Source organism: Primulina eburnea, chromosome 10 (genome assembly GCF_022965805.1).
Source record: "Primulina eburnea isolate SZY01 chromosome 10, ASM2296580v1, whole genome shotgun sequence".
Lineage (NCBI taxonomy): Eukaryota > Viridiplantae > Streptophyta > Magnoliopsida > Lamiales > Gesneriaceae > Primulina > Primulina eburnea.
Window position 1 is genome coordinate 3,721,533 of NC_133110.1, and position 10,672 is coordinate 3,732,204.

Consider the following 10,672-nt stretch of genomic DNA (forward strand, 5'->3'; position numbering starts at 1 on the left):
GTTTGGTGCTGTGACTTGGAATTTTGGAACGTTAATTTGTGAAGTAATCAAACTAATTAAACAGCACAAGCACAACAAAGCTAATCAGGGTTAATCACGTCAGATCTGGCAAATCACGAGATATTAGATCTACGGCTAATATCTAGGTTGAACTCTTCCATTAATCAGATCAAATCGACGGTTGTGATTAAGCCTAATCTCTTCTATAAATTAGTGTCCTTCTCACTTAACCTTCTTCCATCTTCACTCCCAAAAAAAAAAAAGCATACAAGCCCTTCTGCTCTACCTAGATCCAATTTCTCTCTAATGGCGACCATCAAGTTTGTTAAGGCCCGTCAGATCTTCGACAGCCGTGGCAATCCTACGGTCGAGGTTCGTTCTTCACCCCCACCACCCAAGTTTTCTAGTCTAGCCTAACCTTATTGATATCACCGTTCCGAGCTGTTGTCCAGTGTTTCGTGTTTCATGAGATTTTTTATTTTATGGCATAGATTCTAGTCTTTCTTGATTATCAGCAGTTTATGTGGTCGGATTAGTGTGGAGAATTTGTTGATTCATTTTAGAATTGCAGATTTTGGTGTGATAATGATGTTTAGTGAGTTCTTGCGACTGCAGGTTGATATTCATCTATCGAATGGAAAGTATTCTAGAGCTGCTGTCCCCAGTGGTGCATCGACTGGTAAGATCTATTGGCATGCACTTGATGTTTTTCATTTCTATTATATTAGCAATTCGTTGTACGTGGATTGTATTCGTTTGCATGATGCGTTGGTAGTCGCGGACATTCGGGTTTCGGGAATCCGATCTTCGTATTCCTTGATTTGTTGTAGTGGCTTAAAGTTACAAATGTAGGGACCATTAATCCGATGTGAAACAGACTGGCAAATTTTGTTTAAGTGGAATTGTGTTCTCAAATATTTACATTCTGTATTGTTATATCTCGCTTTAATGATGCGAATGTTTCGCCGTGGACCTTCCGCATTAGGTCAGCTATCTCTGTGCACCCCGCTGCACCTCGAGCTTTTGGTAACAATGAGTGAAGTGTATTTTTGTTGCAAAGATCTTTTAGGGTCTCACATTTAAAATTCTAAGGCGGATATGGTGTGTATTTTTCTGGTTGTTGACAGTAAAAAAAAAAAATACTCCGGAGCATCAACACCAGTGATAACTGGATTTTCTTGATATATTTATTATAATTGAGATCAAAGATGTGTCTTATTTTATTAGTACAATGATTTTTTGATTTACCTTTTGATTTTTTAATCGACCTTTTGTAAAATTCTTCAGGAATTTACGAGGCTCTTGAACTGAGAGATGGAGGTTCTGATTACCTTGGAAAGGGTGTCTCCAAGGTTAGAGTTTGATGTCAATTATTTATCCCCGGCCTTTTAAATTTTGCCCGCAAATTGATATTGTTTTGATGTGTTGGATATGGTTATGCAGGCTGTTAACAATGTCAATTCAATAATTGGTCCAGCCCTAGTTGGCAAGGTTTGTTTTGTTAGTTTTTTGCATGAATTGTGTTAATTGAATACCATCCGTAATTCTTGTAACTTCTGCTACTGAGCCAATTATGCATTCTTTACAGGATCCAACTGATCAGACTGGCATTGATGATTTCATGGTTCAACAACTCGATGGAACTCAAAACGAATGGGGCTGGTGCAAGCAAAAGGTATTTTTAAGGTATTTATAACAGTCCATGCGAGGTTCTTATTTTCGGTAATAATATATTAATAAACATTTGTCCTTTCCAATTTTTAAGCTTGGAGCAAATGCCATACTGGCTGTGTCTCTCGCTGTGTGCAAGGCTGGTGCTGATGTCCTCAATATCCCCCTGTATAAGGTAGATTGAAGTTTATTTACTTTCACAATAGTTTGTGATCAATTTCTAGTTTGGTATTACAAATATATTTTAGTATTTTATTGATTTTTGGTTGTGTTGTGGAATCAGCACATTGCCAACTTGGCTGGCAACAAGAAGCTGGTGTTGCCTGTTCCTGCATTCAATGTCATCAACGGTGGATCACATGCCGGAAACAAACTTGCCATGCAGGCATGTTTTTCTTACATATGAACATTTGTGATGTGTATCAAGATTAAATCTAGACTATGTGAACTTTTTGTACAGGAATTCATGATTCTTCCTGTTGGCGCTGTATCATTCAAGGAGGCCATGAAGATGGGAGTGGAAGTATATCATCACTTAAAAGTAAGTGATATCATTTAGACATAATTGAAGTTCATGATGGTTAACTTCTGGGTACATTTCACGGTTTTAATTAAATATTTGTGTTTGTTTGGTTTTAATGGAAATTATGGTTCTCCTGCAATTGTCCAATTTAAGAATGTAAAGAAACAAAATTTTGTAGCACTACTCGTAGTGACCTTGATGTTCTTTCTGTTCTCTCATCTTTTTTCGATATCATGTTATTCTTTCCTTCCACACGTCAAATGCGGGGTAATTGTATTCTCAGATCCGTGCTGTGTTCTTGACCTGAAGCACATGGGTGAAATTTGATTATTTTATTAGTCAATATGAAAATACCATGTGGCTGTGTATCATCTTGTAGCAATATCTTGCATATGGAAGTAGCTCAATGTGTATTTCCTGGTCGATCGACTACTTTCATTTTCATCAATCTTTGATCTTAGAAAATTTTCTGGGACACCTTGTGGAAATTATCTCTTTTCAGTGTATCCTCAGTGATTTTATCAGTTTAAATTGTGTGCATCATTCAATTTCTAAAATTTTGTATTTCGATTTTAGTCTCCAATGTCCTGATTATGCTTTCATTATACCATTTCATTTTTAATTTTTTTTTTCAGTCCGTTATTAAGAAGAAATACGGCCAAGATGCCACCAATGTTGGTGATGAGGGTGGCTTTGCTCCGAACATTCAGGTAACTCTCTTTATTGGTTAAATTAGACTTCCATTATGCTTCCATGGTATGATATTTAACGAGTTTCATAATTACTACTTCAGGAAAACGAGGAAGGTCTCGAACTTTTAAAGACAGCTATCGCTAAAGCTGGTTACACAGATAAAGTGAGCCCTTTTTCTGCGATCTTTTCTCTTATATAGTATTCCTTTTTTTTTAGTAGCTTATTAAATTTTTATCAAATGTGTAGGTTGTTATTGGCATGGATGTTGCGGCATCTGAATTTTATGGATCAGATAAGACTTATGATCTGAACTTCAAAGAGGAGGCCAGTCCCAAATCTGAATTCTTGAATGATATGTGGAATTTGTCATGAGAGTGGACGAGCATTTTGCTCATGCAAATTAAACAATGAAAAATTGCTCAAGTTGTAATATGTACATACTTGTTATTTTTCTTGCCAGGGCAACGATGGTTCACAGAAGATCTCGGGTGACCAACTCAAAGACTTGTACAAGTCATTTGTAGCCAAATACCCAATTGTATCGATTGAGGATCCATTCGACCAGGATGACTGGGGGACCTATGCAAAACTCACCGGAGAAATTGGTGCTCAAGTACAGATTGTGGGAGATGATCTCCTCGTCACCAATCCTAAGGTGAGTTTTTTTTTTTTGCATATGTGGCTCATACTTCAACATTTGTGGAATATATTCATTATTCATTCATCGTAGTTGATAAGGATTTGTGCTAGTGTTATTTAACCTTTTGATTTTATCAATGGCTGCAGAGAGTGGAGAAGGCTATCAAGGAGAAGACATGCAATGCTCTTCTTCTCAAGGTAGCGTTGTAGCTATATGATATTTAATTTTCCTAAAAGTGATCTGCATATCATGTTCGATATTTCTCGGCCAGGCAGATTCTTGAAAATTAAATCTTCGCGTGAAATAGTGGCTGTACCCAACATCATCGATCATGCCAAATATGACTGGCTATTTTGCTATTTTTTAGAACGTTAGGGATTTTTAGCAAACGATAGTGAGTGAGAAAAAATAAGAGGTAGGTTCTGAGCTCTTGGAAAAGGTGATTTTGGGGTTTTTTTATCATATGTATTGTATTGTTAGCTGTCATTTTATCATATCATATATTGAAATTATAATAACATTATTGTTACAAAATTTGCTTAATTATGTGCATGATATTTTCTTATTATCACACACTTGTGTTACGTAATTTTAAACCTTAAAAAATAACCATGTCTCATATCCACGTCCCTATTTCTATATCCGTGTCACATAGTTGTAGCGCTTTCTCCATGACACTAAGTCCGTGACCCACTTCTCAGCACATGAAATTTCACTGTCTTCACTTGTCTGACTACCAGGTTAATCAAATCGGATCAGTGACTGAAAGTATTGAAGCTGTAAAAATGTCCAAGCATGCTGGTTGGGGTGTGATGGCCAGTCATCGCAGGTACCAGACTTTGAATTCTGTATTATGGTAGATCTATAATATGAGAAGATCGAGACGATGATACGTCTGATGTTTGTGGATGCAGTGGAGAAACAGAGGACACTTTCATCGCTGATCTCTCTGTTGGTTTGGCTACGGTAAACTCCTTTCCTACCTCTTAATACCGTTTATTTCATCCAATGAATACTCTGTTGTAGTCGGCTAACCCCACTGGCTATGTAGAAGCTGTTATATTGACATCCCCTTCGTGGACAGGGCCAAATCAAGACTGGAGCCCCATGCAGATCAGAACGGCTTGCGAAGTACAACCAGGTAAAGCTTCACACTCCCTCTCCATATTTTACACGGTTTCATCCCGAGAAGAGCGAAACTTGGTTGTGTCGTATCTTTTAAATTTCGTTGATGTAGAATAATCTTTCCTAATATAATACATGCAGCTGTTGAGAATCGAAGAGGAACTTGGCTCAGAAGCAGTATATGCCGGAGCTAGCTTCCGTGCACCCGTCAAGCCCTACTAAACATGGTGGTTTTGGGTAGTGAGATGGAGTCGAATAAATAATGTCTGTGAATGAATCATCCTCATAGATAAACGAGACTGTTTTTTAATATTCTAAAAATTTTGTTACTCCTTCCATCGAGATTTGGACATATATAATCCTTAAACTTTGTATGCATATATCTGAATTTCAACGTTTATTTCCTTTTTCGTCTTTTTCTTCCCATTTATGATGTGCTATTTGCTTTGTGTACTTGAGCTTTCCGGGTGTAAGTCATCATTAATGGATGCTGATGCTGATTGACGCCAAATATCAAATATCTTACATTTATGAGAAGATATCCACACCTTATTTATTGCTACTTTCCAAAAAGTTTCATTGTCAAAGAATAAAAAAGCAGATTGCGGGATCATATGATTATAATAAACCTTAAGGATTGGAATTACTTAGGATAGCCTACGAGCCGTGTTGCCGTTCCTGGGCTTTGTTCCAGAGTTTTCAATCGAATAGTAAACTTCAGTAAAATTAAAGAAATGAATAATATCCAAACTGTTCGAATTATTTTATATTCATTCGAACGAGTTATATAGATTTCATTTCCTTTCTTGATTCTATTAAATATATATTATACATAGACTAGTATTTTTCCTTTTTTTTTAAGTAATATCAATTAAATATGGACAATCATATGGTTATTTTTCTTGCTAGTTTACTATTATTCTTTGTACAATTAATTTAATGTTTGTGTAAAAAACGAATAAATTATTTTCTTCTTAATTATATAAGTTCCGTTTTTTTATTTGTTCCAAATATATAAGTTGTATTGTATTTAATAATATTTTTTCTTATTTTTTTTACTAATATACTACTATTAATTACGTTTTCACGTTTTAAAAAATGTGCAACCATTTTTTCAATAAATTAAATATAAAAGTTTATACATAATTTTTTTCCCAATAATTTGTCTCATTCTCTGTTAAAAAATAAGACTGTATAATCGAAACGGAGATTATCTTACCATATTATAAAACTTCAACATCCGACGTTACATCAATATCAACTTCCATTTGTGACCTTGAAATCTATACAATTCTGTCTTCCATATTATGTACAATAAAGATTTTATTTTATACAACTAATTAGTATATTTCTAAGACCTCTCACTTCTTTTTCCACATTTCTCTCATCAAATTTCTAAAGATTTAGTAAATAATATTTTTACATATTTAACCATCATTTGATAATAAAAATGTATATTTACAACAATTATTTGAAAATAAAAATATATTTAAACAAATAATATTTTATATATTGCATAAAGCGTGCGTGCCGAAGCTAGTACCTTTTTAATAGAATCATAATGAGATAAGATTGTAATACAAAATCCACCAAACAAAACCAAAAAATAATTCTAGATTGAACCCCAAAATGATAAAGCTGATTTCGAGATTTAAATGACATCAAGCATAATGGGTAAAATCTCAAAATGGATACATCCTGCGATATTTAATTTATTTCTAGGCACCGTGCTTGGCTTTCGAGTGTGATTCCAAAGCTTTATCGGAACCAAATGTCCTGCATGTGAAAAATAACGTTTCAGCCCATTGGCTTTGTTCATGATATGTTTTACAATTGAGAGAAAATGTACCTGTTGCAGGTCTTGCAGGAATGTGAACTACTACTTCCAGCACCTTTGGGTGTCGACTGACTTGGCTTGTTAGCAGGAGTCTTACTAGCCTGCTTTGGGTAAGGAGTAGCTACATGAACACCACCTTTCTTGTCATCTGACGAACAAATAAAGAATTTAACAAGTCAGTTTATAAACTGGGGATTGAAATTTCGACATTCAAAAATTATTTCACGGGGTAAAAAATAATCTACTAAAAGTCTAAATTTGTTTTATAAAACAGTTGGTGCAAATAAATTTGGTTAGTAGGGAACGATAAGAAAATCACCAGTTTTCTGTGGAGTCACTTTTGCCTTTTTATCAGAAACAGGGGTCTTGGATTCTGCAGCACGTTTCTTGCTTGGTTCAACCTGAAACATGTATTATGTATTGTCAGTGGCCAAACATCACACATCACCACCCAAGGATAATCCAGACAAATAGTGGGCGTTGCTCTATACCTTCTTTGGTGTTTCCTCATCACTCTCATCGGACTCATCTCCGTCATCCTCGTCCTGAAATTATACAATAATTAACCGCTGTTACTCTGATATTCCAGCAGAATGTACATCCATAATTCGATTTTTATGGATCATAAAACTACAGTTAGTAAATCCAAACTAATTATAAAATATCAACATTCATGCTAAACTGAGCCACATCCACCACAAGTACTCATCAAAATCTATACAGATACTAGTAAATACTATTTTACCATAGAATCTCGAAGAAAACTGAGCAATATTTCAGCCACTGCAACGACACTGTGACTGATCATAAAACCAGATTTTCAAATACTCTGAATGCTGTTACCACAGTTGAAAATTTGGACAGCAGAAAAAAATTAAATTTAACCAAGTTAATATGGAAAAATCTGAATATTTAGGAACAAGTAGCAGCATCAGTTTCTTTACTCGCCATGTTACAATTTTTGCCAACGAAGAATCAACTTAAAGGTTCAACAAAATGAAAATTGTATGGTGAAAACCAGATGAAAAATTACTCGCTAGCAAATGCCTAAACTTCCGACAAAAGCACAGTAATGACAGTTCGTGTTAAGGGGAAACAAAAAAAAGAGTGAATATTTACAGAGGTAAGGCAACCATTCAACTAACAATAATTTTATCCACCAGCTCTCAAACGGCAAATAACCCCCAATCAGAAGAGTAAACAATTATACGAAGTATCATCAGACAGCACACTCAAAAGCAGATAAGAACTACCTCAGAACCAGCTTCATCATCCTCAAACATCTCATCATCATCACTGTCGTCGTCGTCGTCATCATCTTGGGGTTTGACACCTTTGGGTGGCTCAACAATCTGCACCTTCTGCTTACCTGAGTTTAAATCCTTACCTTTGGTAGTAACAGCTTTACCAGTTTCTGCTGGTTTCTCTGGCTTAACTTGTGACACAGATTTCCCTGCAAATTTGCAAGTCACATCCGAAACTCAGATGGTATAATGGAGACATTTTAAATTAGAAACAGAAGCACCCAAAAAAAAATCAGTACCATTAGATGCAAGAATGTTTGGGATATCTTCCTCAGATTCTGATTCATCTGATAACAGTTGAAAATTTCACTCGGTAAAAAAATAGCATGGATACAGAGATATATGAAGGGATCTACACAGGGAAAATTGCAAAAGAACTGAGCATGAAAGGAAAAACACACACCTGACTCTCCCCCCGGCAACTCAGTGGCAACAAAAGAAATCCGAAAGAGTCAAGGAATAAAATTCTATAAGAAAATAGTCCAACTACATAGCCTTCAAGTGCAAACTAAATAAATAGCTTCCACTAGTAATTAATACAAAGGATATTCCTCATCAAAAGGGTTACTGGCCTTGTAACCAAAGAAATAGACACTTCCACTTTTCCAGTTGTGTGATAGCTCGAAATTGTTGTCAAATACCAAGTCGAACTGTTGTTGAGGTAACTTGTCACTGAAAAGTGTTCCAAGAACGAGTTTCTTCCCCTCGACATTCACAAACAAACAGACTGATTCATTTCCTTTCTCCTTTTTCATCTCACCAAGAGAAGCCTGCCAAGGAATAGTGATTTACCAAAAGAGAGAAACAATACAGGAGAAAAAGAGGTTCCCAAAACAAACAATTATCATACCTGAGAAAGATGCAAAACCAAGCCATCACCAGGCACAACCCTGAAAGTCTCTCCACTTTTCACCTCAGCACCTAAACAACCGTGTACAATGATAAAATGATCTCCAAAACCCAAAACATCAACCAGTGTTGACAAGCAAACTTTAAAACAACCAAATAAAAACACATATAAGGTAGAATAACACGAGCGCTGTCCTTCACTCGGAATCAGTGAAACTCGAAGCATGAAGTTGCTTCCAACACTGTTTCCGATACCAACAAAATTCTAAACTCCGCATAAACGGAGATATCTACAACAAAAGAATCGCAACAAGAGAAATGCAGCTACAAGAGAGATAAAAATCATAAAACTGAAAAATAATTTAAAAAATGTAACAGATAGGAAATCAAAAGAAAAGAACAGCAAACAAACCCAATAAAGCACCTAGAAAACCAATAATAAGACCGATCAACCATCGCAACGACGAAAAAGTAAGGAGAAATGAGAAAGAAATTTATTACTCCAGAACTCCATGGCCGAATGCTTGAATGACAAGGGCGGGATAAAGAGAAATTAGGGTTTAGGAGAGGAGACTCCAAAATGATAACTGCCACTAGGGTTGAGTGAAGTGTTAATTTGAATATATACAGCCCTGTGGTCTGGAGTTTTGGTACTGTGTAGCGCGGACTAGGGTAATTCGTGAATCAATAGATTGTTGAGCTTGGGCCGTTATGGGACACCTATTAATTTTCGATAAAGCCCAGCCCTGAAACAATTGTTTGGTTAAATAAAAGTTATTTTCGTGATGTGATGGTGATGATATATTGTATACAAATGAATTAGGTAAAAACTTATGTGAGACGGATTCACGGATCGTATTTTGTGAGACGAATTTCTTATTTGGGTTATCAATGAAAAATATTGTTTTTTATACTAAGGCTACGTTTGGTTGGAAGATAAAATAATGAAATGTTTGAGAGAAATGATAACAAAAATGATTGAAACAAATAAGGATAAAATAATATTATGTTTGGTATAATTTTTAAGAAGTAATTTTTTGATGAATTGACAATATTGGCCTTCCAGTTTTGTGGCGGTGGTCGGCGGCGGCGGTGGTCGATGGTGGCTGGCCGGCCGGAATCAGCGACGGCGGCGGGAGGCGACGGTGGTCGTGTCGGAGGCGGTGGTCGGGCGGCGTTCGGTGTAGGGAAATGGTGGTGAGTTTGGATTTAGGAGAATGGTAAAAGTGAAAAAAATATGATAGATTAAGAGTGTAATAAATAATCCTAGGGGGTGAGTAGTGATTAATTTATCATACCTAATATAACCTAATCATTAATAGGAGGGATATATTTAGTTAAATAATCACTCATACCAAACATGTGATTAGGTGGGTTAAAAAAAATAAACACACCTAATAACCCCTACCAAACACCCCCTAAGAGTATTACTTTTTATTGTGAATATTGGTAGGATTGACTCATCTCACAGATAAAGATTTATGAGACCGTCTCACAAAAGTCCTATTCAATGAATTATTGGTTTAAAATCATTATTCGGTCGAATGGTCAAATGTGATGCGACGTGTAATATAATCATATAAATATTATGTATTGTTCTTAACATTCTTGATTTAATTATAATATTATACAAATTAAATTAAATATGATTAAACAAAGATATAAATCTTTATGCATGATATGAGTGAAGTTTGATACAAATCGATAACAATTCAATAATAAACTATAAAATGTATTATACATTTATTGCAATAAACAAAGATACAAATCAATAACAATTCAATAATAAACTATAAAATGTATTATACAAATTATAACATGATAAATGTTACGAGAAGTGATTTTTTTTCCTTTTTAAGGTGAAGTTTAAGAACTAATTGCATTATGTATTTTTTTTTTTTTGAAAAGAAGATAATTTTATTAATTTGAAGAGTTATTACAATCCTCATGCATAGCATCAACAATAAAGTCTGGTATTGAGGTCCAGACTGTGGGACAAGCATGAAAACAGGATTCCCTAGCTAGATTGT

The 10,672-nt window shown here is 35.2% G+C and overlaps 2 protein-coding genes across 2 annotated transcripts; one reads left to right on the forward strand and one right to left on the reverse strand.

The window, feature by feature from the left end:
• The first annotated feature begins 202 nt into the window (after window positions 1-202).
• Window positions 203-5,063, forward strand: LOC140842602 (enolase-like). Its single transcript, XM_073210617.1, has 17 exons — window positions 203-372; window positions 616-679; window positions 1,288-1,352; window positions 1,444-1,491; window positions 1,589-1,675; window positions 1,766-1,846; window positions 1,955-2,056; window positions 2,132-2,212; window positions 2,830-2,904; window positions 2,988-3,050; window positions 3,134-3,211; window positions 3,348-3,542; window positions 3,674-3,724; window positions 4,268-4,356; window positions 4,442-4,493; window positions 4,612-4,668; window positions 4,794-5,063. The coding sequence occupies exons 1-17, from the start codon at window positions 307-309 to the stop codon at window positions 4,872-4,874; spliced, it is 1,335 nt and encodes a 444-aa protein (XP_073066718.1). The 5' UTR covers window positions 203-306; the 3' UTR covers window positions 4,875-5,063.
• A 1,117-nt stretch (window positions 5,064-6,180) lies between these two features.
• Window positions 6,181-9,277, reverse strand: LOC140842603 (histone deacetylase HDT1-like). The gene is made up of 10 exons (XM_073210618.1): window positions 9,144-9,277; window positions 8,644-8,714; window positions 8,343-8,563; window positions 8,197-8,219; window positions 8,033-8,080; window positions 7,743-7,942; window positions 6,981-7,034; window positions 6,809-6,890; window positions 6,502-6,637; window positions 6,181-6,428 (listed from the first exon to the last, which is right to left on the reverse strand). Exons 1-10 carry the CDS (start codon window positions 9,154-9,156, stop codon window positions 6,371-6,373), a joined length of 906 nt encoding a protein of 301 aa, XP_073066719.1. The 5' UTR covers window positions 9,157-9,277; the 3' UTR covers window positions 6,181-6,370.
• Window positions 9,278-10,672: the final 1,395 nt, after the last annotated feature.

What these genes read in the sequence shown, in the direction of transcription:
- LOC140842602 (XM_073210617.1), top strand. Translation starts at nt 307, where the DNA reads ATGGCGACCATCAAGTTTGTTAAGGCCCGTCAGATCTTCGACAGCCGT. An exon ending in TTGGAAAGGGTGTCTCCAAG is followed by an intron (nt 1,353 to 1,443) that starts GTTAGAGTTTGA and finishes ATGGTTATGCAG; the next exon opens with GCTGTTAACAATGTCAATTC. An exon ending in TCTCTGTTGGTTTGGCTACG is followed by an intron (nt 4,494 to 4,611) that starts GTAAACTCCTTT and finishes CTTCGTGGACAG; the next exon opens with GGCCAAATCAAGACTGGAGC.
- LOC140842603 (XM_073210618.1), bottom strand. An exon ending in AGTAACCCTTTTGATGAGGA is followed by an intron (nt 8,220 to 8,342) that starts ATATCCTTTGTA and finishes TTTTGTTGCCAC; the next exon opens with TGAGTTGCCGGGGGGAGAGT. An exon ending in AAACATTCTTGCATCTAATG is followed by an intron (nt 7,943 to 8,032) that starts GTACTGATTTTT and finishes GCAAATTTGCAG; the next exon opens with GGAAATCTGTGTCACAAGTT.